The 27,894-nt window shown below is 44.5% G+C and overlaps 1 protein-coding gene across 6 annotated transcripts; it reads right to left on the bottom strand.

The window, feature by feature from the left end:
- Positions 1–82: 82 nt before the first annotated feature.
- On the bottom strand, positions 83–13,305 carry LOC139550667 (BTB/POZ domain-containing protein KCTD1-like). 6 transcript variants are annotated; one of them, XM_071361697.1, is made up of 7 exons: positions 12,889–13,305; positions 12,633–12,708; positions 11,843–11,992; positions 6,951–7,129; positions 5,663–5,807; positions 4,484–4,789; positions 83–1,530 (listed from the first exon to the last, which is right to left on the bottom strand). In XM_071361697.1, exons 3-7 carry the CDS (start codon positions 11,870–11,872, stop codon positions 1,366–1,368), a joined length of 825 nt encoding a protein of 274 aa, XP_071217798.1. In that variant the 5' UTR covers positions 11,873–11,992; positions 12,633–12,708; positions 12,889–13,305; the 3' UTR covers positions 83–1,365. The 6 variants fall into 6 exon arrangements, with proteins under 6 accessions (XP_071217798.1, XP_071217800.1, XP_071217797.1 ...); XM_071361699.1 differs by lacking the exon at positions 11,843–11,992 and having other exon boundaries at positions 12,889–13,019; XM_071361696.1 differs by lacking the exon at positions 12,889–13,305 and having other exon boundaries at positions 12,633–12,772.
- Positions 13,306–27,894: the final 14,589 nt, after the last annotated feature.

Raw genomic sequence — 27,894 nt, 5'->3', positions numbered from 1 at the left:
ACCTATTCCATTATATCATGTACTATGATAAACACTCTACTCTCTCTGTTAGCACCATAACACACAATGGATCAGCCATCAGTACAACTTCAGTTGAAGATTTATTTCACATTTTAGTGCTACATTCCTCTTTACTCAAATCTAGGGAGCGTAGGTAGATCACGTTAGAAATAGTATGATAATCAAACTTCACATCAATGGCCTAAGAATAAATCTTAAATTTGGGTCTTATACTATAAGCCTGATCTGTTCAGTCATTTATGAGGCAACATTATGCCAGTTAAAAAGGTGTCCATTTCAATGTAAAAAAACAAAACATATACAATGGCAAATATCATTTACAGTAGGTCACTCAATAGGATTTTGAGGCTCCTCTGAATTAATCACCTCTGTTCTCTAGGTTTAGTACCCAAAACAGAGGCAATGCAGGGACATTTCTTATAATAATTTACTTAATCATTTTCATTTAGTGAGTATAGAATGGTCTATGACATAAAATATTGATAATACTAATGTGAACTATATTTCATATTATAAAATCCAATAAGGTAACTTTGATTAAAGTAAAAACACTTCATTTCTATGTATCACGATACTTATCATCCTGTGTGAATAAGAGTGTGGATAATGTTTCATTCAGTTCTGTTAAAAATAATGGTGTTTATGCTAACCAAGATCTTCTCACAACACCATGATGTATAGCACTGTTTGTCTGCCTCTAGCAACACAGTGAACGTTTTTATAGTATGGGAGAACAATTCGACTTGGTAAATATGCCAATGGGTAAATAAAAACTGCAAATCACTAGTGAATGGCCTTGCACTACATGTGCGATCAAACCATTTACATTTTGTACGGTCTTAATCATGGAAATCATATCTAACCTAATGTAGGTTCAAAGTTTTAAAACAAACTTTATTTGGGGACCCTGGGAAAGTATTAATCCTTTTTTATATATTTTGATGGGGCGGGGCATGAACAATCACAAATATCCTTGAGATATCAACTTATCAAAATGTTCTGTATCTTCTTATGGCAAAAAAAAAAAAACTCCCGTCGCACCTTGGTCACTCTTTCTCTGTGGTTCTTCAAGTAAAAAAAATGTTTAATGACAAACAAAACGATAAAGCTGCATTCGCGTGCTAGTCGGAGCTAGGAAACTCAGACATTTCCGACATGCAAAGTGGTTGTAATTATACACGTGCCACGTTCAACCAGTTAGCAAGTAGTAGATTTCAGAGTTTCCTAGTACTAATTAGCATACGAGTGCAGTATTATACCCAGAATCCACAGAGCTCTGCTGCGTCCCATCTAGTGCTTGGCTGCCACCGGAAAAAAGTCTAGCGCCCCAGGTGTCTGGGAGGTCTAGTCCAGCTGCTCCTGTTTTATACGGTTTGAGTTAGGCCCTCCTCGCTGGCCTGCCCTCCTCAGTTCCCTCCTCAGGACGTACTCGCTGAACTGGGATGAGTCCACGCCCCCTCCGCAGGATCCGGCGATCTCAAAGCCACGCTGCTGCAGACGCTCCAATACCTGGTGGACACAAGGAGAGAAGGGGTGTTGAGGTAACATGATAGCTAACACTGTTTAGATATTACACACAGATACATTTAGCTGTCCTGAAGAGAAGGGAGAGAGATGATGAGAAACACACGTTTTTTCCCGTCACACAGAGAACCAATGCTCTGAACATCATGTTAGAGCAGGTAGTATTAAGTAGTTATAAACAAACTCAGTGACAACGTGTGCCCAAGTCTAGCACAAGAGAAAGGGAGTGGCATTAGAGATGATAGAACCGAGAATATAGAAAAAGAATAATGACAAGATAAATTAATGGATATACATTACCGCTCAAAAGTTTGTGATCACTTAGAAATGTCCTTGTTTTTGAAAGGAAAGCATATTTTTTTTGTCCATTAAAATAACATAAAATTGATCAGAAATACAGTGGAGACATTGTTAATGTTGTAAATGACTATCGTAGCTGGAAATGGCAGATTTCCATTTCTAAACTCAGCAAAAAAATAAACATCCCTTTTTCAGGACCCTGTCTTTAAAAAATAATTCTTAAAAATCCAAATAACTTCACAGATCTTCATTGTAAAATGGTTTAAACACTGTTTACCATGCTTGTTCAATAAAGCATAAACATGCACCTGTGGAACAGTCGTTAAGACACTTACAGCTTACAGACAGTAGGCAGTTAAGGTCACAGTTATGAAAACTTAGGACACTGAAGAGGCCTTTCTACGGACTCTGAAAAACACCAAAAGAAAGATGCCCAGGGTCCCTGCTCATCTGTGTGAACGTGCCTTAGGCATGCTGCAAGGAGGCATGAGGATTGCAGACGTGGCCAGGGCTATAAATTGTAATGTCCATACTGTGAGACACCTAAGACCGCGCTAAAGGGAGACAGGACGGACAGCTGATCGTCCTCGCAGTGGCAGGCCACGTGTAACAACACATGCACAGGATCGGTACATCCAGACTGTTCGCAATAGGCTGAGAGAGGCTGGACTGAGGGCCTGTAGGCCTGTTGTAAGGCAGGTCCTCACCAGACAGACATCACCAGCAATGTTGTCACCTATGGCACAAACCATAGGTGGACCAGACAGCTGGACCAGACAGGACTGTCAAAAAGTGCTCTACACTGATGAGTCACGGTTTGGTCTCACCAGGGGTGATGGTCAGATTTGCGTTTATCATTGAAGGAATGACCGTTACACCGAGGTCTGTACTCTGGAGCAGGATCGGTTTGGAGGTGGAGGGTCCGCCATGGTCTGGGGTGGTGTGTCACAGCATCATCGGACTGAGCTTGTCGTCAATGCAGGCAATCTCAACGCTGTGCGTTACAGGGAAGACGTCGTCCTCCCCCCTCATGTGGTACTCATCCTGACATGACCCTCCAGCATGACAATGCCACCAGCCATACAGCTCGTTCTGTGCGTGATTTCCTGCAAGACAGGAATGTCAGTGTTCTGCCATGGCCAGCGAAGAGCCCGGATCTCAATCCCATTGAGCACGTCTGGGACCTGTTGAATAGGAGGGTGAGGGCTAGGGCCATTCCCCCCAGAAATGTCCGAGAACTTGCAGGTGCCTTGGTGGAAGAGTGGGGTAACATCTCACAGCAAGAACTGGCAAATCTGGTTCTGTCCATGAGGAGCTGCACTGCAGTACTTAATGCAGCTGGTGGCCAAAACAGATATTGAATGTTACTTTTGATTTTGACCCCCCTTTGTTCAGGGACACATTATTACATTTATGTTAGTCACATGTCTGTGGAACTTGTTCAGTTTATGTCTCAGTTGTTGAATATTATGGTCATACAAATATTTACACATGTTAAGTTTGCTGAAAATAAACGCAGTTGACAGTGAGAGGACGTTTCTTTTTTTGCTGAGTTTACATAGGCGTACAGAGGCTCATTATCAGCAACCATCACTCCTGTGTTCCAATGGCACGTTGTGTTAGCTAATCCAAGTTTATCATTTTAAAAGGCTAATTGATCATTAGAAAACCAATCTGCAATTATGTTAGCGCAGCTGAAAACTGTTGTTCTGATTAAAGCAGCAGTAAAACCTGCCTTCTTTAGACTAGTTGAGTATCTGGAGCATCAGCATTTGTGGGTTTGATTACAGGCTCAAAATGGCCAGAAACAAAGACCTTTCTTCTGAAACTCATCAGTCTATTCTTGTTCTGAGAAATGAAGGCTATTCCATGTGAGAAATTGCCAAGAAGCTGAAGATCTGTGCGTCTCTGCGCGTGCTTGCGTCTCTGCGCGTGCGTGGATTTGTCCCTGATCCTGCAGGCTTGCAGACATCTACAGACGTGTCCGGAGGGCACCAGGATCACATTCCATCAAAGAGGCCCCAGGGAGCAGTAGGGCTTTTCTTTCTCTCGGTGCCACTTGGTTCAGTGTGGGCTGCTCAGCACGCCCTTCTCTCCCTCTGCCCCAGGCCAGAGCCCCGCCAGAACTACAAAGGTCCCCCCACTGCTGGCAGTCCCCCTCCCCACACACACCCTGCCTCCATTAGGCCCAGATACAGCACCCACCGCCAGCGTGCTTTAATAACCAAACAGAATTATGGGCCCTGCCTCAGGACAACCTGCCAGGGAGCTGAATGGAGCTCTCTCGCCACCTCTCTCTCTGTCCCTCTCTGTCTTGGTCCCTCTCTCCACTGCATCCACTTGAGTGGTTTGTGTATGAGAGAAAAGCTCCTGCAATATACAGTAAGGATGAGGAAACGTTGTCCTACATATTTAATAATGTCTCTGTGCTTTCATTTATTGATGCATCTCTGACTGAGACGATGGTTTCATCATAACTGATGAACATTTGTATCCAGCCTACTATACAACATCCATATTGGGTGAACATGAGTCTCCTTATCAAATCAAAGTTTATTTGTCACGTGTGCCGAATACAACAGGTGTAGTAGACCTTATAGTGGCCATGCCACGCGTGTCTGGTGTCTTCAGCCCTCACCTGGACGGAGTTAAGGTGGCAGTATCCATTGAGCGGGAAGCGGATTACATGTGTGGAGTCGTGGTTCCAGCCTGCGTTGACGGAGTTGCACATGACGTCGCCAATCTCTGGGAACACGTCCTCAATGAGGGCTTTGTCTCCGCTCAGCGTGATCCTCTCTCCCAGGTCGGGTGCCACGCGTACCACCAGGCATTCGCAGGGGCGTGACACCCGGGCCAGGTCGCGGTCCTGGCGCCATCGCTCCAGCTCGGCCAGCATGGGCTGCAGCTGGAAGTACCGGGCCTCCTCGTACAGCAGGCTGTAGTCCTGCAGGGGGCAGCACAGAGGAGACGGGTCAGTGAGGATAGGACAAGTCAAGCTGAAGCAAAGGATGTCTCAATACTGTATTATGGCTTTCTTATCTCCTTTCCTCGGGTCTCATTTCTTTCATATGGGTGAAATAACTATTGGTTCCCAACACAATGCCTCCCCTTCTATACCCTAGTAAAATAAATAGCCAACACAGAGGATGCTGGAAGAGTTCCATCAACCATAACAGGAATGAGAACAAACATGAATAATAGACATTCATACGAACAAACTGTGTGAAGACCAGGCAGGTATCTAGGCTACCAAAAAAAACACTGAGGCCTTGTGGGATATCTTACCCATAGGACCGAGGGGCTTTTCAATTTGACTCCTCAGTGTCACATCTGCACATTTGTCAGGGTGAATTTGGCCTCGGTCTGAACTTGGGCTAGTCTTTGCTTATTTTAGCTGATATCCTTTCCCCCTGATTGAGTCACTGTGTGGACAGTCCATCAGATAATGTGATTATTTGTTTTCTCTGGGGGCAAGTTTGTAATTAAGGGCTAAATGACGCAAAAAGCTAGCAAACAGAATACAAATGTGTCACAGTGAGGATGAGTGATTCTTCTGGACACTCAGTACAGAACATACTACTGCAAAACTAAGGTCTCTAACACCTGATGTTTTAAGATTACTTTATCTAGAAACACAGGTATAAAAATAAAAGACTTTCAGAACTTGTAACTCCACACAGTATGTAATCTGTCAGCACCAATCCTAGGGAGACCAAGTACTGAGGGTTGCCCATGACTAAGGTGTCCACTTTTTTCCCCTGAACGTTTGGGGACTAGTGATGGCTAGCTGATTGATTGCAGTGGAAGGGACACTCACTTTGAAGTCGTCTGGGATGAGGAGCTTAGAGATCCTGAGGAAGTTGAGTATGTAGCGGAACATGTGTCCATCCCTGTCTATGAAGTAGTGCTGCTTCAGACTGTCCAACACTATGGGCTCTGTGCCATCGAAGAGACGTCCGATTCTAGAGGAAGAGAAAGAAAAGCCAGAGACAGTTATTTGTTTTCCATCAATATAGCATTTGTTATAGGGCCAAACAAACTACGGCTACTGTTGAGTTGAGCTATACATTTTGAATTGACAGTACACCAGGTGTGGTTTTGAGCACAGGGAAATATCACCTAATATGGCTACAGGACAGTGACTCATGTGCAGATTCTATGACTCACTGGATGTGGGTGAGCTCAGGAGTGTTTGATTTCTTTCACACCTTTGTTGAGTGATGCACACATTACTCTGCTCCATGCAGAGAAAGAGAGTGGGAGAGATATAGGGAGGGAGGGAGGGAGAAAAACAGAGCGCACGCGGAAGAAACAGACAGAAAGAGAGGAAGAGGGACAAACAGACAGAGAATGAGGGAAATAGAATGGGAGAAATAAATATAGAAATGAAGCGGCATGGATGAGATGAGAGCTATGCTGTGGTCTGATGGAGGGGTCAGGGCCAGCTGGTAGAGAGGTGCCCGAGGCAGGATGGCGCCCCGGGGGCCCGGCCTCAGGCTGCAGTGGCCCTCCTGCCTCCAGATGGCCCCGTGCCCTTTGGCCCTTTACTGCTGCTGGGACATCTGTCAGAATAACTGAGATGCTTTTGTCTGCAGTTTGGACTTTTGAGCCCTGCAAATGTTTACTGCTCAAAATAACTCTGGGGCAGTCTTGAAAAAAGATGGCCATTTTGTATTTGGTATTGCGTGGAAATATTGTGATGATGCATAGTAATCAGGGTATTGTAGAATAGCCTTAATAATCATATGAGTTTGAATGTGAAAAAGTGTAATATCAAGCCCTGTGTTCAAATCCAATCTTTCCCACCTCATTCATCCATTTGAGTGCTGAATCATTGTGATTGGGTAAACTTTGACTTCTGAGTTGTCAAATTATGACATTATGCAGTCAGAGAGCTAATCCAGATAAACACGGCTGACATGATGGGCTAGGCTCATCATCTCACTTTCAACCTCTGAATCATCCCAAACCCCCTCTAAAGCCACATACGAAGGTCATAGATGAAAACACTGGCGTTTTGTACCTACAGGTACCAAAACAAAGACATACGTTTAGTAATTTGCAATTGAGGAACTGCATTAATAGGAGTGGTCACATGCGCTTACCTGGACTCTGGGTACTTGGTTAACGTGGCCAGACTGCTGGTGTACATGTGTCCGCCCACGTCAATGTGCACAGGGGCATTGGACTTGGTGAGCTGGGCAGCCGTCGGGATGCCCTGGTTACTCAAGGGGGATGCTGGTGATCTGGTGATCATGGGCCTGGACATGCTGGAACGGTTATCCTAGCACAAATGAATGATTATCAACAAATAACTATCAATATGGTGGACAGCACAGACTGAAAAGTCAAGCCATGAAAATGATGTTTATAATATGGATGTAAATATGTATTTTTCCATTGGTAAATGTGCACCAGTTAAAAACATTGCAGGACTGATTGGCCAGACAATATTCTCCTCATCTTTCTGAAAAAATGGTTAAATAGTTGGCTAAGGTCCAACTCTTCAGTTCTGTCAGGACTGAGAGAATAGAGGTCTCTGAGTTACACTAGCATGGCATTTCCTGACCTTGACTTGAATGTTACCAACCACACCCCCCCATATCTGTTGGGTATAATCATCTCCCAAAGCCAAATTCATTTCGAACAGCAATTTCACACACACACACTGTAAAAGAGCAATAGTCGGTCTAGATTTGAATAATGTAATAAGATTTAGAAGAAACGTTCCCTGCTAACCTAAAAACACAATTAGCTGGCAATATCTCTAATGGCACACATAACAAATTGAGTTTCTCAACCACAAGTTCCAAGACCCTCCTCTGAACCAATAAGAAAAGAGGTCCATCTCTACACAATATGAAAACAATGTCATTGGATGGAGAAATGTAATGTTATAAAAAAAAATTATTAAGTAGTAATTACACAGGGATGTGCAAAATAGAAAAAAAAAAAATCGAGATTAAATCTAAAATTATATTTGCTCTGCTGAATCGATTTTATCAATGTGGGAAAATACATAAGACAATTTGGCATTGATGATATTCACATCAAATAAATATCCAACAACTTCCACTATTGGTGGGTAGGCACTAGGAAGTAGACATCAAACAAAGCCCCTACAATGAAGTGCAACCATGTCACGTCGCAGGTAACTTGACCATAGTTTGCTGAAACGAATTGGCCTAAATCTCCGTTAGCCTACCTGCGCTGACAAAACTGTGGATGGCGAGGAAGACACAGAATGATCATTCTGCTTCAGTGATGCTGCAGGTAAGGGGTCGCCTCTTGAGTACATGAACGGAGGGTCCCCGCATTCCGCCGTTCGCATTGAGATTCGTTTCAGGGACGCGTGTACTACGGACTCATCCAAAGAACTGATTGGACGCGGGCGCTTTCTCGTTTTCTGATGCGTTAAATCCATGATATCCGTTGCGTCCATTATCAAACCTGGCGCACGAAAAACAGGCTTCAAGTTGGAGATGCTGTGTGTTTCCACCTGCAGACTCCGGAGATGCGTTAATGGGTGACAGCAGTACACACAAGAGCGATGCTGTGGCAGTCACTGCAGCTTTTGCAATGGTGTATGGATAAGTCAAAGCCCCGGACAACATTAGCATTCTAGTGCCTCGGGGTTTCTTAAGGTTGTCGCTGTTTTAAAAGCAGGTATTGTCGCATTTACTGCATGTCTGCTAAAAGGTGTAGCATATCCTATAAATCGGACACCAGATTCAACATTGGACCTCCCCAAAACCACGACGCATACCTTGATTTGCGCCGTTGCCTTTGCCCTTTCTATTCCTCACCCTCCATTTCCTCCAGTCATCATTTGTTCCAGCTGCCTCTCAAGCACTAACAAAGGCTGTACATTACTTTTCCATCTAGCCTGAAATCAGAAACTAAACCTTCTCCGGAAGTCTGGCAACAAGTCCTTGGTGAAAATACAAAGCTCACAGTAACACTAACAGTGCAAAGTATTCAGTGACTAACCAAATGACATCAAAACACAGCAGATACCAGTTTGTTTTTTGTTCGAGACAGATATATATATCTATATATAAACAGGCACACACACTAGCCTCCAGGGTGCTTTGGCAACCCTGGATGAACGCTTGACCTTTCCACAGACCCTTTTAGTCTGTAGCACACCATCTAAAAGACCTGTTTACTCACATAGTATTCTCCCAGAACAATGGGCCATATTCAGGAGGGCTGTTAAGATTGTGGTGGAGATTAAGAGCAAATGAAAACAGTGACCCTCCCACCCATTTTACATAAACTAGCAGGATCCTGATGTGTCACTGTTGTGGATACATTTCTACTTTCTTTCACACTGGCGTGTCTGTGATGGGGTTTTCTTTAGTCTCATCTTATTAATACTTATGTGCAGGTGCCCTTCTTGCATGTAGTCAGGTACCTACCATTCTCACACAGCCCAAAAAACAGCTCCCTGTATAAAGCATTATGGTTTTGGTATATACCAGAAAAATGCAGACTTCAAAGTCACTTCTAGACCTAATCTAAATGGCCAATCAGAGAGACACAGGCAATGACAATTTCACTTTCAAAAAGAGGTATAAAACATGTCCAAAGATGAACAGATCATATGATACCTTTGAATCCACAACATCAGACCTCTTATTGTAGTGTATACCAAACAGAATCTCAAAAAACATTGCATGTTAGATTCATGTTGGAAGTATTGGTGTTTACGACTACACTCTCCTGGGTTAGTTTCCCCAAAACATTCAGGAAATCCAATCCACTCATTTAAAATAAGTTAAAATTGAATAAATTAATTAAAAACAACCGCAACTGGCATTAAAACATCCATGTTTTTACTTCTCAGTTTTGGCAGTGTGGGTGTCACACCTAGATACCCAATTAGCAATTAAGCCTGCCTTTGAGTGCAGGCCTCCACTGTGGTGTGTGATCCTGCCCTGATTTGCATGCAGTTCGTTTGTGCACGAGCTGATAAGCGCAGGCAGCCAGCCGCCATGCATAGTTTTAAAATTCAACTCCAGAATCCCTCTCGCAGAAGGCAGAGGGGCCCGCGGGGTGAACAAAGAGGAAATCACACGGCCGCTCTTCAAAAGGGGGACCTGTGTAAGACAGCCAGCAAAGTGCGTGGGATCACACTCAGAATGCAGGTAATTTGTTTCCCGACTAATTTGTGGGAGATGGTGTGTGTGGAGAAAGTAAGTCCTGTAAACCAGCTCACTGGAATTGGCTTTCCTCAAAGCCTCATCATCATGAAAGTGGAGTGGAGAATCTGCTAAGAATCATGAATGTGTGTGTGTGCACGCGCCATGGAGCAAGGGAGATAGACCTATGCTCCCTTTCTGAGTACTTGTAGCACAACCACTTCATCCCAACTCAAATTAAAACCATGTCCTGTGCATTCTTTCTCAGGTTGACTATTCCTACCTTCAAACAGTCGGAGCACCCTTCAACCCATATAGTACAAATCTAAAACATGTCTACCGTGGCATGGACCACCAGTAGGATTATGCGTAGCTATAACCCAGAATACTGAGGTGGTAAGATCATCAGTAGAACCTGACAAGCAACACAATGCAAAGCACCGCAATAACACGGATTCCACGATGGCGCAATGCTATGTGTGGCCTGACACACTACACCCATTCCCTACACCCATTTCATCCCTTTTCCTTTCAGAACTGCTGCAGTCAGTCTTCCCACCTGTTGCCATTTTGAATAATCTAGGCCAACCACATAACTATGTGTATACAAAACACATGCTCTAACCTTTGTTAGTGGTTCAATGTTCCCTTGCTACACAAGTAACCAGCATTTATACTGCAAGAACACGCTAAACAAATGTAGAATTGCTGTCGCAAGTGACTTGCTAGTTTATCATAGTCTGGTGTAATTGTGTTGACCGCATCCACACCCCAACCTGTTCAAACAAATCTGTAGTTGGCACAATGGATCAACGCTTTTGTTGTCGGACTGCACTCTGTTCCGGTGTTCAGTTTTCAACAAATACTTTACATGGTGTGTGTGGAACAAACATTGTTAACAAAGCAATAAGGCTGAATGCACAATAAGGAATATCGTAGGATCTTTTACCTCCCATCAAGTCCTAAAAATGTTAAACATGTAATAATCCAATAATGGGTGTAGCATCAGCCCTTTAAGAAGCCCTTATTTCCCATAGTGCAACTGTACCTTGTAATTTAGAACACTTTATGCACTTGGTGTAAATGGCCTGATTGGAAATGCCAAGTCACAGGTAGTCACTAGTCAAGTGTTTACAGGATGACAGTTGTCCACTTTTTTGCCTATGGCCATTTTTAAAAAAGGTGCCCATTGTACATTTGGAGCTCCTCTCAGGTGTGACAAGAAGTGAAGCACATTACTCAAGTAGTAACTACATGGAAATGCATTTCATTTACTAGAAGAGGAAAAATGCTGAATGCTAACATGACTTATTGATATAGTTCTAATTGGGGATCCAAATCATAACCATGTCTGTTTACTTCTAAATTCTGTAAATAAGTGGACACTATAAAATGCAATGTGAGACATTGTGCCCTTTTAAGCAGATGCCAATGTGCTCGTCATTACAGCGCCCTCCAGTGAACGCTCCTACAGCCACGCATTTTACTCAAAAGTAAGGAATAGGAATACTTCACTGTTCCAACATCTGCGCGCGTTTTACTTTCTGGCATTAAAAGGTTGAGAATATTATTTTGTTACGTAATCACATGCATTGCACCAGTGTGTCTTGGTTAGAATGAGATAATTACATAGCGGGTGTCATAAAGGAGCACATAAACATCTGTGTAAACTTGTAGGATAACCGTACAAATCTGTTACCAGCAGCCTGTATACAGTTGGATTTAGATTGGCAAATGGCAAGTAGAGGTTCAAAGTTGCATTAGTGTGTTCATTGTGTCCATATATCATACTAGCAGGCTAATTTATTACAAAAACAATTTAAAATGTGAATTTGTACACTGATAATACTAACCATATATATCATGTTTTGTCTCCATAACATCACAGCTACAAAGATGCAAACATAGATCCAGACTTCCGCCCGGGAGTTTAATTATTTGCAGTGGCGCGTCTGTACCGTGGAATTCCCTGCGCACGGGTATAGGTCAGCCCCGCAAGAGATCTATATGGGAAGCAAAAGGAAAATACTGTAGCCTACATTTTGTCTTGGCTTACATAGATAGGGTTCTCGTTACAAAATGATGGCGAATACAATGAGATTATTCACAGAATCTGCATTGACGTGTGTTGAATAGGTACGTCCTGTCTTACAAAATAAGAAATCCCCTCCGGCAAAATTACTCCACAATGGCGTCTTTCATTAGCCAGATCTGGGGCACTCAGGAAATGAAACTGGTTTAGGACAAACGAATATAGGAAAAGCCTGTATGAAATGCCTAAACTCGGTTCGTAATAAGAGTGTGACAAGAAGTCCGACGGGGAAAACGGAGACGATAATGTGTTTGGGGCTGAAGTAGGCGAATGCGCCAGGAGCGAATTCACACGGGCGGATAGCTACGGTGTTTGCTCAACGAAGGTCGTACAATTCGGTGAAAATACAAATAAGCATTTGAAGCCAGTCGTCGGCACTTTAACAAACATACAGTTGTTAAACACCGAACAATATCCAGGAAGTGGTTAAATATTTTTTGTTAGAACTATGGTGCTCATCGCCTGGCACATGCGTAAAAGCGGCTGCGCCTTGAATGTCCCAGTCAAACCAGCCTCGGAAATATTAGCAAACCAAATAATTCTCTGCTTACCTGAAACATGGATGGGCATAAAGTATCTTTTTGAGAACCCTTTCCCTCCGATTTCGCCTGCGAGCTGCTTCCCTTCCTACACCGGTGAGAAATGCAATAGCTTGGCTAAGGTAGACAGAACAAAATACAGAGAGTACTTGCTCCAGGGCTCCGAAACCCCTCAAGGCAAAGATCAGGATACAATTAGCTCATGTCTCTATCCCAGTCTAAACCAATCTCCACAATAAAACTCCGAGCTAAAGAGCAGATCACTTACAACACTGCGTCGGCCTTTCTGGAAATTGTATTTTATATTTCTTCATAAAATCGTATAAAGATATCTTGCTATTTTTTCGGCATACAACATCCTCGCCCATTGCCTTCCTCTCGCACAGAAAAGCAGATTTTAATCGTTATGATTAGTTTTGATGTAACATTCCCGCGGGCGATTTCTGTAAATGGATGAAGTGTTTCTTTGCCAGGGAGGAAAAGCAGCAGCAGATGATAATTATATAGATTGTTGGTTGAGTCTTTTTTCTTTTTTTTCTTCCAAACGTGTCGTCTAAGATATGGAGCTCAACTATAAATGGACACAGCATGTGCATCACACAACTAGTTGATTACAATCAACTTTTTTAAATCGATGGATTCTAATGGAAAATCGACACTTCCTTTTATTATTATTATTTCTTTGGCCAACCTCCCAAATGACGTAGTTATATAAATAAGCACTTGCAGCCTGCTTTGCCCCAATCAAGTATGAATCAGCGCCTGGGGCTGATGCACGAGCTCATTTCAAACGTTCAACCATGCATAATTTCAGGAAGATTGAGGCTCTTAAGCTTTTAGTATCAAACTGCGGGATATTGACAGCAAAGGGCATTGTGCCATCTGAGTGAAGTTCTTGCTTTCATTGATTTATATATATATAATGCAGAACATGACATTTTTACATTACCTGGATGTACAATCATTTTAATTATATCCTTATCTTTGACATGGCTTTTCCCTATAACAGAGGCACATGCCAGATATAACTTATTCACCCTACATTTTAGTATGAGAGAACTATGTTCAACAGTGAACCCCATCTACTGCATAGACATTAACACCAGTGTTGACCCCCCCCCTTTTACAAATAAGCACAATAATAAAATAAAAATGATTCCATCCTCTCTCTCGCCCCCTGCTGTTAAAAGCACTAGTTGCTCTGAATGGGGAATACAAGGATCTCACGTTTATGCAAATATATTCACCATCGTAGGTTTCAGAATAATATGCAGTTAATTTCTCCATAACTGCAGCAGAAGTTTCTAATGATGTTGATGTTCATCTGCTGTGTCTGTCCTTCCTGGACTAAGCTATTCAAAACTCTAATGAGAAGAAAGGATGAATACAGTTGTGTAGCTAGTGCTTGACACATCATGACTGAAAGTCATAGGAATAGTATTGCTTGAAGATAGATATATTTCTGTTAAAGCATGTGCCTTTTAAGTAAACATTTTCCATGTACTCAAACATAGCTAGATGTGAACATCATATCATTGGGTTGTTCCACCTCAAAAGCACAAAAAATAGGATTTGACACCCACCATCTCAGATTGTTCTGATATCGTTTCTGTAGTTATTAACAAATACGACTAGCATTACTGAAACATTGCTTTTTTTAAATAGAATTTGATCTCTGAGAAATTAAACTAATTGATTGCACCCAAATTGGCCATTTCAATTTATAGGATTCAGATAATATTCAATAAATATAGTATCCAGCATCCGATTTGGACCAAATTTCCTCCTACCAATGAGTAAGACACAAGGCACCCACGGACCCCCCCCCCCACCCATGCCAATCCCACCCAAACAACCAGTATACCGTATCAGTTCTCTAAGTTTGACAAGTAGTATGAAGCTGGCTTGTAGTATTGCTTCTGCATACAATGTAATGCATTACCATAATAAGTGTGAAAGTAGCAGGTTTTGACCAATAGATGCCGCTGTTCCTGCTACTCTACTTATTAATCAAATGGCCACCCAGACTATTAATCAAATTTTACACTGCTGCTACTCGCTGTTTATTATCTATGCATAGTCACTTTACCGCTACCGAAATGTACACATTACCTCGACTAACCTGTACCCCCTGTATATAGCCTCGGTATTGTTATGTATTTTATTGTGTTACTTTTTATAATTTTTTTAACTTGAGTTTATTTAGTAAATATTTTCTTAACTCTATTTCTTGAAATTCATTGTTGGTTAAGGGCTTGTAAGTAAGCATTTCACATTAAGGTCTACACCTGTTGTATTCGGCGCATGTGACAATAAAATTTGATTTGATTTATACAGCCACACTCTTTTTTTATCCATTTTGCTGGTCTATTGTGTTTATTAAATATATCACAACTTTGGGTAGAAAACCAATAGATTTGGCTCATTATGAAAATAAATTGTGGTGGTATAGCAGGAACAGCTGTATCTAGTGGTCAAAACCTGGTACTTTCACAGCACTTTATGGTAAATAAAGAGACTTCAATGACTTTCTCTGAACAGGGTAAAAAAGAAATCAGGGAATACATTATATAGTATGGAGAAGCAATTCTCCAAGCCGCAGCATCCTACTTGTCAAACTTAGAGAACTGATACTGTATACTGGTTGTTGGGGTTGGATTGACGTGGGGTGTCTGTGAGTGGCTTTTGACAATTTTTGGGGGATTCCTCAGGTCTGACTCATTGGTAGGAAGAAGGTTGGTCCAAATCAGATGTTGGGTACTATTAAGTTAATATTATCTGAATCATACAAATTAAAATTGCCAATTTGGGTGCAATCAATTAACTTAATTTCTTAAAGATCTAATTATATTTCAACAAAATGTTTCTGGAATTCCAATCTTACCTGTTTCTAACTACTGAAACGATTTCAGAACAATATGAGATGGTGTGTGTCATGGCTTTCTGAAATGACATGGAAAACAAAGAATTTAGGAAACAAGAGAACCACATTATCCAGGATCACTCATAGTGTGACCACTCATAGCCATTCCCTCAGGCTGTACCAAGGGTAAATTACTGACTGTAGCAAGTTGGCCACTGACCAACTCTGAGGGTCGGATTCTCAGACAACGACCCCACACCCCATAACTGCAAAAAAAATAATAATGTAGATCAAACAAGTCACTTCTTCCCATTGCATTCTACAGAGATCATCACCAGAGATTGCTTTTGAGGAAGGGCCAGGGCCTGCTATCCTTAGACCATACAGAGCACAGTGGCCTTTTTAACTTTCCACTGTTTGACCAATGTATCCCACGGGAAAAAACAAACACAGGATTAAAGTGTTACGATGGAGTTATTTGCCCCGGAGGTTGCCGGCTGGCACACAAACACCAAGCCTTGCATTTGCTATTTTCCCCGTCCTCCTGCATTTAAAAAAAATCTTTGCCATCAGGCTGACAAACTGTAGCAAACTGAGAGCACCCCAGGCCTCAAAATCGTATATGTTCCCCATTTTCCACACAAATGGAGCCAAGTCATAATGGGGCCCTCACGATTCAGTATTCAAGATATGCATTAGATGTTTTAGAAATGAAAACCAGCTAGCCAGTGGGGATTTTTGAATATGCTTGCTTGGTGTTTGGGGGCCAAAGACAAGTCCATTGTTCTAATACTGTGGTTGTGGGGTGTGTTTAACCTGGAAAGGAACCTAGCTGCTGCAGCAGCAACAGCAGGAGAGCTCTGTCAGAGCTATATTTTGGTGGGCAAATTAGTGAAATGGCTTGCAGATGTGATTCGCCCCAAACAGACCCAGCCAGGCGACAGTGCCTGATGACATCATGACCGTGGTTATTATACATGCATACACTGTATGGAGGCTTGAGTTACTTTCCAACTCTCTGGAAAACAGGATTAAACTGAGCCACAGTTATACAAAGCCATGGTTTCTTTATGTCTATATATTAATTGTATCTCACAATTAATATATATTTATCAGTTGTTCCCTGTTTGAGACAGATGGTTCTCTTTTTATTATTCTGATTCTTTCAAGATTTATTTATCCTTTTTTTACTATAAGTGAATTACTCATAGCTTCTGGATGTGTCATCAGTGAGAAGTTAATTTGTGCTTCTTCTTGCATCTTCAGTTCAGACTAGTGTGTACTGAGTAGTGGTGGCTTGATATCCATTTCCCTCAGTCAATGTCCATGGCTCTATCATTCTATGACTTATGATTAGGGCTAGTCTCTCTGTTAGATGCCAGCTCTCCCCATAGTTATAATGAACTCAATCACACAGTGGCTATAGTTATCCTCATTCAGAACATACTGAGAGATCTTGCTGTTATGTTGCCTCGGACCACGTTAATGACTCTTGCTGTGCACACCACACCCCTGTAATGGCCCGTGGTTATGTAAGGGAGTGGGCTGGAAAGGGAGAGGGTTGAGATTGTTCCAGAATCTGACTCAATCTGCCCTACGGCCATGTATAGTTTAGGGCTGCCTGCAGTTTATCATCACATAGTATTTTTGGCACTGGGATATATAACTTTTGAAGGAAGGCTCTGTAGCAGCTAGCTTGTTTTGGTAAAGCGAACTGTGCAGTTGGCTTATGTTGGGATTGGTACCATCGATGGTAATACCTATAATGAAGAACAAATGAAATATCTTTATGACTTGCATCTGTATGAAAATGTTCTCTTTTGTTTAGCCCTCATTATGATTTTGATAGTGGAATAAACAAAATATATCATAGTAAAAGAATACGCATAGCAGCATACTACCATTCAATGAGGTAGCCCTCAGATAGATGCTAGGCAGGTGCTCACTGCTCAGACAGACTGACCAACTTCGTGAAGATAGAACCCCTCCTATCTTCACGAATACTCTTATCTTATCACAACTACATCCATACATCCGTTCCTTCCCATCCCAAAACCAGCCATACACCCACCCCACCCACAGTGGACAGACGACGTAATGACACTGCAATAAGAGGAAGAGAGGAGAGACAAGGAGAAGGGAGGCTGGTTGGGTAATGCTGGGAGGCTTCAATAAAATGTAATCCTATTATGTTTCCCACTAGAGGGCAACAATAATAAAGGTTTCCCTAATAACACGGCAGTGCAAGCCAGACCCAAATGGAAAACAGCTCCTCCGGTGAAGTCCCATAGTCCTACATATATCGTCTCATTAGCTAAATGGCTGATGGGCCACGTTTCACCAATGAGGCATCCGAGATTTGGCCGTAGTAATGGCAATGGAAGAGTTAAGCCAAACAAATGTGTTTCATCAAACTAGCGTTTGGGCTGTTCTGCATAGAGGGAATGGGGGATAAAGGAGGAAGGGCTGAGGGAGAGAAGGAGTGAGGGAATGTGGGGGTGGGAACTGAGAGAAACCAAGCCCTGAGGAAACCAATCAAAGATTCTCCACCCTCTTCCTGTCGCTAAGCCACCGGGGTCTCAGGTGTGCACTACACAGGCTAATAGTGCTTAAACTTGATTGTTTGTGTGTTAGTGTAGTCTGGGTTTTGTAAATTACCATTTTGGAGAATGAAAGTCCAATCACTGACAAATCAACAAAATTGCAATGCAAGATAGGTATAACAACACAACAACAACAACAACAAGGATAACTGTAGCAAAACTGTAAGGATCACAAATCTCGTTATGATCATTCTGTAAGTTGCTGTATGAGCTACAAGATAAACATGAGATGTACTCTCTGTACTAGACATGTGAGGTGTACTCTCTATCCTAGATGTGAGGTGTACTCTATTCTAGACATGTGAGGTGTTCTCTCTATCCTAGATGTGAGGTGTACTCTGTATCCTAGACATGTGAGAAGTACTCTCTATCATAGATGTGAGGTGTACTCTGTATCCTAGATGTGAGGTGTACTCTGTATCCTAGACGTGTGAGGTGTACTCTCTATCCTAGATGTGAGGTGTACTCTCTATCCTAGACATGTGAGGTGTACTCTCTATCCTAGATGTGAGGTGTACTCTCTATCCTAGATGTGAGGTGTACTCTCTATCCTAGATGTGAGGTGTACTCTCTATCCTAGACATGTGAGTTGTACTCTCTATCCTAGATGTGAGGTGTACTCTGTATCCTAGACATGTGAGGTGTACTTTCTATCCTAGATGTGAGGTGTACTCTGTATCCTAGATGTGAGGTGTACTCTCTATCCTAGATGTGAGGTGTACTCTGTATCCTAGACATGTGAGGTGTACTCTGTATTCTAGGCATGTGAGGTGTACTTTCTATCCTAGACCATGTGAAGTGTACTCTCCATGGGCAGATTGGCCATCTGGCAGTTCTGGCAAATGCCAGATGGGCAGGACCATGTTTTTGTTCGGGGAGTCTGTGTATTTTAATTGTTTTATCAACGTTTATTCGATTCTGAATCTCAGTCTCTTCAGCCTGCTAGTGGGTCTTAGTTTATGAGCTGTAGTAAGGAATGACTCTGGTGTCGGATTACATTACATAGCCACTGCCACTGGAGGCTGGAAAGTCCCACCAATTTCCCACTTATTTCATTTGCTGAAAGGCCTGTCACTTCTCTGCAGCAAGATATGCATACTGTCAAACGTAGCACAACGCTGGAAATCTATCCACATCAACTAGTGCCAGCATCGTTCTATGACAAACACAGAAGGTTTTATATTGAATTCAATAGAACAGAGAAAGAGGGAGAGAGAGAGACGGCCAGTTCCTTAATGTAGCCATTGGCTGTATTATACAACCAAAACATTAAGGAACTGGCCATCTCTCTCTTCTCTCTCTGTTTTTATTATATTTTCATTATATGTAGCCTAATATTTAAACACTTAGCTAAGTGGGCAGGGGGGAACACATAACATGCACTAATTTGAAATACATTCACCGGCCAGTCTAGTACCGGGTCGGATCCCCCTTTGTCTCCAGAACATCCTGAATTATTCTTGGTATTCTACAAGGTGTCAGGCGTGTGCGTACTTGTGGTGAAGTCAGGTGCAGGAGAGCAGAGAATTGTGAACAGGCACACACTTTATTTCGGCAGGAGAGAGATACAGACGGACGCTGTGTCAAAAACCTCCAGCCAACAAGGCAAAGTGTAAAGCACTCAAAACAGTCACAAAACATCAAATGTATAACAATACAAACAAGCTTTGTGAAATAACACGGAAATAATGAACACTAGCCTAGTGCGTACAAACACGTAACACACAAACAATTTCACACAAAGACATGAGGTGGAACAGAGGAATAAATACATGTAGTGTGATTGGGGAATGAAAACCAGGTGTGAAGGGAACAAGACAAAACAAATGGATAAATGAAAAATGGAGCGGCGATGGCTAGAAAGGCGGTGACGTCGAACGCCGCCCGAACAAGAAGAGGAGCCGACTTCGGCGGAAGTCGTGACAGTACCCCCCCTTGACGCGCGGCTCCAGCGGCGCGCCGACACCGGCCTCGGTGACGACCTGGAGATCGAGGCGCAGGGTGATCCGGCCGGCGACGGTGGAACTCCCGTAGAAGTTCAGGGTCCAACACATCTGCCACTGGAACCCAGCACCTCTCCTCCGGACCGTACCCCTCCCACTCCACGAGGTACCTGAGGATATAGTGTCTGATCGAGGTCCTCAGTTCACTTCGAGAGTCTGGAGGGTGTTCATGGAACGTCTGGGGGTCTCGATCAGCCTCACCTCGGGTTTTTACCCCGAGAGTAATGGGCAGGTGGAAAGAGTGAACCAGGATATGGGCAGGTTTCTGTGGTCCTATTGCCAGGACCGGCCGGGGGAGTGGCCGTACCCCGTACCCCCGCCCGACGCCTCGAATCCAAGATGGAACGGACGGAATATGCCGGGGCCCCCCCGCCTGCCCAGCTTCCGGCAGGGCAGGCGGAGGGGCAGGTTTCGGGTCGAGAGCCAGACCCGGTCCCAGGGCCTCACTGCGGTGACGGTCCGCGCTGCTTTTGGCGCAGCGCGGCCTGCTGAAGGTGACCATGGGCGGCTTCCCATGTCTCCTCCGTGCACCTGAACCAATCGTCCACCGCAGGAGCCTCGGTCTGACTGATGCCACTGTGCCAGAACCGGCTGGTACCCCAATACACACTGAAAGGGGGAGAGGTTCGTGGGGGAGTGGCGGAGCGAGTTCTGTGTTATCTCTGCCCAGGGCATGAACGCCGCCCACTCCCCCGGCCGGTCCTGGCAATAGGACCACAGAAACTTGCCCATATCCTGGTTCACTCTTTCCACCTGCCCATTACTCTCGGGGTAAAAACCCGAGGTGAGGCTGATCGAGACTCCCAGACGTTCCATGAACACCCTCCAGACTCTCGAAGTGAACTGGGGACCTCGATCAGACACTATATCCTCAGGCACCCCGTAGTGCCGGAAGACGTGTGTAAACACGGCCTCCACAGTTTGTAGGGCAGGATCGTGGTGTTTCCCTGTGAAGGAGGAAGATCCGTTAGGAAATCCACTGACAGGTGTGACCAAGGCCGTTGTGGAACGGGTAAGGGATGTAGGCTTACCTCTGATCAGGTGTCTAGGAGCCTTACACTGGGCGCACACCGAGCAGGAGGAATCATAAACCCTCACGTCCTTAGCCAAGTACTTCCCAGTCAGACAGCGCACCGTCCGACCGATCCCTGGATAACCAGAGGAGGGAGATGTGTGGGCCCAATAGATCAACTGGTCACAGACAGCAGACGGAATGTACTGACGCCCAATGAGACACTGGAGTGGAGCGGGCTCTGTATGCAACACCTGCTCAATGTCCGCGTCCAGCTCCCACATGACCGGCGCTACCAGGCAGGAGGCCGGGAGAATGGGAGTCTGATCCATGGGCCGCTCCTCTGTGTCATACAGCCGGGACAGTGCGTCTGCCTTCACATTCTGGGAACCTGGTCTGTAGGACTGGGTAAACACAAAACGGGTAAAAAACATGGCCCACCTTGCCTGACGAGGATTCAGTCTCCTTGCTGCCAGGATGTACTCCAGGTTGCGGTGGTCAGTCCAGATGAGAAAAGGGTGTTTAACCCCCTCAAGCCAATGTCTCCACGCCTTCAAAGCCTTAACCTCAGCCAACAGCTCCCGGTCCCCCACATCATAGTTCCGCTCCGCCAGGCTGAGTTTCTTCGAGAAGTAAGCACAGGGGCGGAGCTTTGGTGGCGTGCCCAAGCGCTGAGAGAGCACGGCTCCTATCCCAGCCTTGGACGCGTCCACCTCCATTATGAACGCCAAAGAGGGATCCGGATGAGCCAGCACGGGAGCTGAGGTAAACAGAGCTCTTAGGTGCCCAAAAGCCCTGTCCGCCTCAACAGACCACTGCAGACATACAGGACCCCCCTTCAGCAGTGAGGAAATGGGAGTAGCCACCTGGCCAAAACCCAGGATAAATCTCCGGTAGTAATTGGCAAACCCTAGAAACCGCTGCACTTCCTTTATCGTGGTGGGAGTCGGCCAATTACGCACAGCTGCAATGCGGTCACTCTCCATCTCCACCCCTGATGCGGAAATGCGATACGCTAGGAAGGAGACAGTCTGCTGAAAGAACAGGCATTTCTCTGCCTTGACGTACAGGTCATGCTCCATCAGTTGTCCAAGTACCTTGCGCACCAAGGACACATGCTCGGCGCGTGTAGCGGTGTATATCAGAATGTCATCGATATACACCACTACACCCTGCCTATGCAGGTCCCTGAAAATCTCGTCTACAAAGGATTGGAAGACTGATGGAACATTCATCAACCCATACGGCATAACGAGGTACTCATAATTCCCTGAGGTGCTACTAAACACCGTCTTCCACTCGTCTCCCTCCCGGATACGCACCAGGTTGTACGCACTCCTGAGATCCAGTTTAGTGAAGAAGCGCGCCCCGTGCATTGACTCAATCGCAGTGGCGATAAGAGGTAGCGGGTAACTGTACCTCACCGTGATTTGATTGAGACCTCGATAGTCAATGTATGGGCACAGACCTCCCTCCTTTTTCACAAAAAAGAAACTCGAGGAGGCTGGTGAAGTGGAGGACCGAATGTACCCCTGACGCAGGGATTCGGAGACACGTGTCTCCATAGCCTCCGTCTCCACTTGCGACAGGGGATACACGTGACTCCTGGGAAGTGCAGCGTCTACCAGGAAATGTATCGCACAATCCCCCCGTCGATGGGGTGGTAATTGAGTCGCCTTTTTACAGAGGGCGAGAGCCAAATCGGCATATTCTGGGGGGATGCGCACGGTGGAGACCTGGTCTGGACTTTCCACCGTGGTAGCACCAACGGAAACCCCTACACACCTCCCCGAGCACTCTCGCAACCACCCGGTGAGAGCCCTCTGTTGCCAGGAAATGGTGGGGTTATGACGAGCCAACCAGGGAAGGCCTAGTACCACGGGATACGCAGCAGAGTCAATGAGAAAGAGACTGATTTTCTCCTTGTGACCCCCCTGCGTCTCCATGGCCAGGGAGATGGTGGCTTCCCTGATTAGCCTGGACCCTAATGGTCAACTATCCAGAGCATGTACCGGGAAAGGTCTAACCACAGGAATAATGAGGATCCCTAAACTAAGGGCGAACGCTCTGTCGATAAAATTCCCAGCTGCGCCTGAATCAACGAGCGCCTTATGCGGGGAAAACTCAGGGAAACAAACAGGTACAAACAGGTGGACAACAGAGGACTCTGGATGAGTGTGGTGCAGACTCACCTGGGGTGACGCCATAGTGCCCTGCCTGCTGCCTCGACTCCCAGAGGGACCAACCCGGCACTGACCGGCAGTGTGCTCTCTGCAGCCACTGATGGTGCATGTGAAGGCCCCTCCAGCCTCCCTACGCGCAGCCCTTCCCAGCTCCATGGGCACCGGAGTGCTGGAAGATGGAACCGACAGAGCCCCCTCTGGACGTCCACGGGTGACCAGCAGGTTATCCAACCGGATGGACAGATCTACCAGTTGGTCAAAGGTGATGGTGGCATCCCTGCAGGCCAACTCCCGTCGGACGTCCTCGCGCAAGCTAAATCGGTAGTGGTCGATGAGGGCCCTGTCGTTCCATCCCGCTCTGGCGGCCAAGGTCCGGAATTCCAGCACAAACTCCTGTGCGCTCCTCGTCCCCTGCCTCAAATGGAACAGCCGTTCCCCCGCCGCTCTCCCTTCGGGCAGATGATTGAAGACGGGTGAACTCCTCGAAGTGGTCCAACGCTGCGTCTCCCTCTCCCCACACGGCGTTAGCCCACTCCAGAGCTCTCCCTGAAAGGCATGAGACGAGGGCGAGAGACTCCCTGGGAAGGGAGAGACACATCCCACTGGAACTGGATCCGGACGGGATGGGTAGAGGTAACCCCGGTTGGGCTGGTCGAGCCGCTGGAGAGACTTCCTGTCTCTCCCAGCGGTCCATGGTCTGGACAACGCGATCCATCATGGAACAGAGATGATGCAGCATTGCCGCGTGTTCCTGGACGCGCTCCTCGACTCCTCTGACCTCTGACCATCAAATATATAACAATACAAACAAGCTTTGTGAAATAATACGGAAATAATGAACGCTAGCCTAGTGCGTACAATCACGTAACACACAAACAATTTCACACAAAGACATGAGGGGGAACAGAGGAATACTACATGTAGTGTGATTGGGGAATGATAACCAGGCGTGAAGGGAACAAGACAAAACAAATGGATAAATGAAAAATGGAGCGGCGATGGCTAGAAAGCCGGTGACGGCGACCTCCGAACGCCGCCCGAACAAGGAGAGGAGCTGACTTCGGCGGAAGTCGTGACACAAGGTGTCGGAAATGTTCCACAGGGATGTTGGTCCATGCTGACGTGATGGCATCACACAGTTGCTGCAGATTGGATGGTGGTACTGTCTGGTTAGCCATTAACCCTTGTGATATGAAATCCAGGCACTTATATTTGCAATATAAGTAGTAAGGTATTATGAGCTAATGGTAATCAATTAGGCATTTATTTAGTGTTTTTCATCTTTATCTAATAAATGTGTTTATTCAATCACAACTAGGCTGTTACTGGGCCCAGCAAAGGCAGTGTGGTCCCCTGTTCTTCTGGTATCAGTGCTGTGGGAAAGGATGCTAGGCTTAGCAGAGACAGCTCAGAGGTCAGTGCAGTGGAGGTAGGAAGAAAACAGAGACACAGATGTACTGCCAGTTGCTTAATTTGTTGGCTCTATATGTAATAGCAATTAACACTTAGGAGTGACAGACAGACAGACAACAGAGGAGAACAAGGAAAAGCACAGACAGAGTGACACCAGAGAAGATGCAGAGACAGACTGCACAACAGGGAGGCAACAGTGGCACAGTTACAGTGGCGTGTTGTATCTCCAGTGGTGTTTTTACATGTTGTATTTGTCTTAAACATGAACTGGTTAAAATGTGATGTGGGCTGGGGTGGCTAAAATGCCAGGGCTGAATTTTTGTCCTATCCTAGGCATGTGAGGTATACTCTGGATCCTAGGCATGTGAGGGGTACTCTCTATCCTAGACATGTGAGGTGTACTCTGTATCCTAGACATGTGAGGTGTACTCTGTATCCTAGGCATGTGAGGTGTACTCTGTATCCTAGACATGTGAGGTGTACTCTGTATCCTAGACATGTGAGGTGTACTCTGTATCCTAGACATGTGAGGTGTACTCTGTATCCTAGGCATGTGAGGTGTACTCTGTATCCTAGGCATGTGAGATGTACTCTGTATCCTAGGCATGTGAGGTATACTCTGTATCCTAGGCATGTGAGGTGTACTCTGTATCCTAGGCATGTGAGGTGTGCTCTGTATCCTAGGCATGGGCGGTGTACTCTGTATCCTAGGCATGTGAGGTGTACTCTGTATCCTAGACATGTGAGGTGTACTCTCTATCCTAGACATGTGAGGTGTGCTCTGTATCCTAGACATGTGAGGTGTACTCTCTATCCTAGACATGTGAGGTGTACTCTCTATCCTAGACATGTGAGGTGTACTCTGTATGCTAGATGTGAGGTGTACTCTGTATCCTAGACCTATGAGGTGTACTCTCTATCCTAGACATGTGAGGTGTACTCTCTATCCTAGACATGTGAGGTGTACTCTCTATCCTAGACATGTGAGGTGTACTCTGTATGCTAGATGTGAGGTGTACTCTGTATCCTAGACATGTGAGGTGTACTCTGTAACCTAGGAATGTATTCTAGAAACCTGTATCCTAGAATGACTGACAATGGTTGAACTTGATCAACAATGGTTGAACTTGATCAATGTTAACTGAAAATGGCAAAGTGTGTGTTCAAATAGTGCACAAACACAAAACCTAATTTCGGCGTTATTTGATAAATCTGATAAATGCCAATTGTACTCAGTCTCCCATTTCTCTCATGCAAATATAGCACAATATTTATCATTAGCGACAAGGTGAGTGAGGATATCAATCATATTCTCCAGACAGATTTAGTTATTAAGTGAGCCAGTGTAACAGTATTATGAAGCCCCGAATAACAAAGGGTTATTTATGTGTGTGAGTGTGTGTATATGTGTCAGACAGAGAATCAGACAGAGAGAGGGAGGTAGAGAAAGAGAGATGGAGAGAGAGGAGAGAGAGAGTGTCGCATTCCTTCCTGTTCCTGTACCAACCTCCAACCCCAGAGCTGCAGACTCAAGGCGGTTTCCAGAATCAAACAATTTCACGCAGCTACTGGAGGAGGAAATGAACTGAGCCCAGAGCAATAATAAAATTATACAAATGTTATTACAGACTCGCCTGCTACTGTCCTACTTTAATTCAAATTTGGGCACTCCAGGCAGCGCTGGTGGCAGAGACCTTCCTGAATAAATCAACATTAGCTTACGTCTAAATTATTAAGGAAGTGAGAGACTTTCTTGTTTATAGTATGAATTATTAAACAAGTGTTTAACGCTGTTTTTCTTCATGAATCCCCAAATATTAATTGCTAATGATCTTTAAGGTGTGTGTTTTATCTTTGTGCCCCCCTAAGCTGTATCGGCTGCTGAGAGGCATTTTGCATCAGAAGCTTTAAGTTTAGAAAATTCTACATACAGTAAATGTGTTGAATGTTAGATGAGGGAATTAGATAATGCATTTCCTTCTGTATAATATGCATGATGTGGTAATTGGTTCGGTATAGCACAAATAAACTTCTCTTTCAGTCGGGTCTACTATAGGACAGACGTTTTTGCGAATTATCACAAATGTTACACTATTTTTTACTTTGTTGTTTATTACATTTTATCAATGCCTATAGCCTTATTGTCACATGAAGTTAATAAAAGCCTTGTTCAGGCCATCTTTGCCTCATCAAATAGGCATCAATGTAAAAAATAAATACAGTTATTTTGCCAAACCTAACACTACATTTTTTGTGTAAGAACCGTCATCCTGAAATCTTGCTGGTGGCTCATTAGGCATTTCATCACCTGAGCAGCTGAACAGAAGAATCATGAACCCATTATTCAATGTCATTTTGTATTTACTTGGTCCTGAAATACTGTTGGTGTCTGGCGCAAGCTTGGTGTCACAATCTGGAACATCAAACAGTGTATGTAATACAGCAGCAGAGGCAGGAGGAATACAGGGATATGTTTCAATCTAACTATGTGTGTGGAAAGGTGATTGGATACAAAACCCTGCAGTGGAATCTAATTATTCCAGGGTTGAACAGAACATAGGTCGTCATGCATTACACTCACAAACATGGACAATATAATACTGTTCCTTAGTGCAATAAAGTGTGATACATCATATATTTTTTTCTTATCTATATTAAACCTGTAGTTACTAATTATATTTGGGCCTGATCTGAATTGGGGCAGCTCTATCTGTCCACTCCCTTCCCTTCGGCCTGGTCCTATGATGAGCTAGATCTGTAAATCAGTACTTGTGGCAGACAGAGCTTTCCCTGTACCCTATTACATGAGGAAATGGTTGATGGTCGCCCTCAGATGCTAATTTATTTGGGCCATAAAGATGATATAGGGCGAACTGAGAGTGTTGGACTGTGGCCTTAAGGCCCTGGAGGGACGCCCGTAGGCTGGGGAGAGAGGAGTGGAGGGGGAAGGGGGGTTGTAGTACTATGACCTGTCCAGCCTACTTGGGGACTCAGGCCAATATCTATTTGAGCAGAGCTTTAAGGTCCTTTTCAAATCTGCTACAGAGTAAATTAAATTATGTAGTGACATGAAGTCACTTATGGTAGTTGTACAAGTGTTAGATGGGATGCAATGTTATTTTCAGCTTTTTTTGCTAGAACATTACAAATTACAACAATAATCAATTCATGAACAGGCATTGGAATCAAGTTGCCTT

The sequence above is a fragment of the Salvelinus alpinus genome, chromosome 23 (assembly GCF_045679555.1).
Source record: "Salvelinus alpinus chromosome 23, SLU_Salpinus.1, whole genome shotgun sequence".
NCBI lineage: Eukaryota > Metazoa > Chordata > Actinopteri > Salmoniformes > Salmonidae > Salvelinus > Salvelinus alpinus.
Note: the sequence above shows the minus strand (reverse complement) of the source record. Positions and strands in the feature narration are given on the sequence as shown.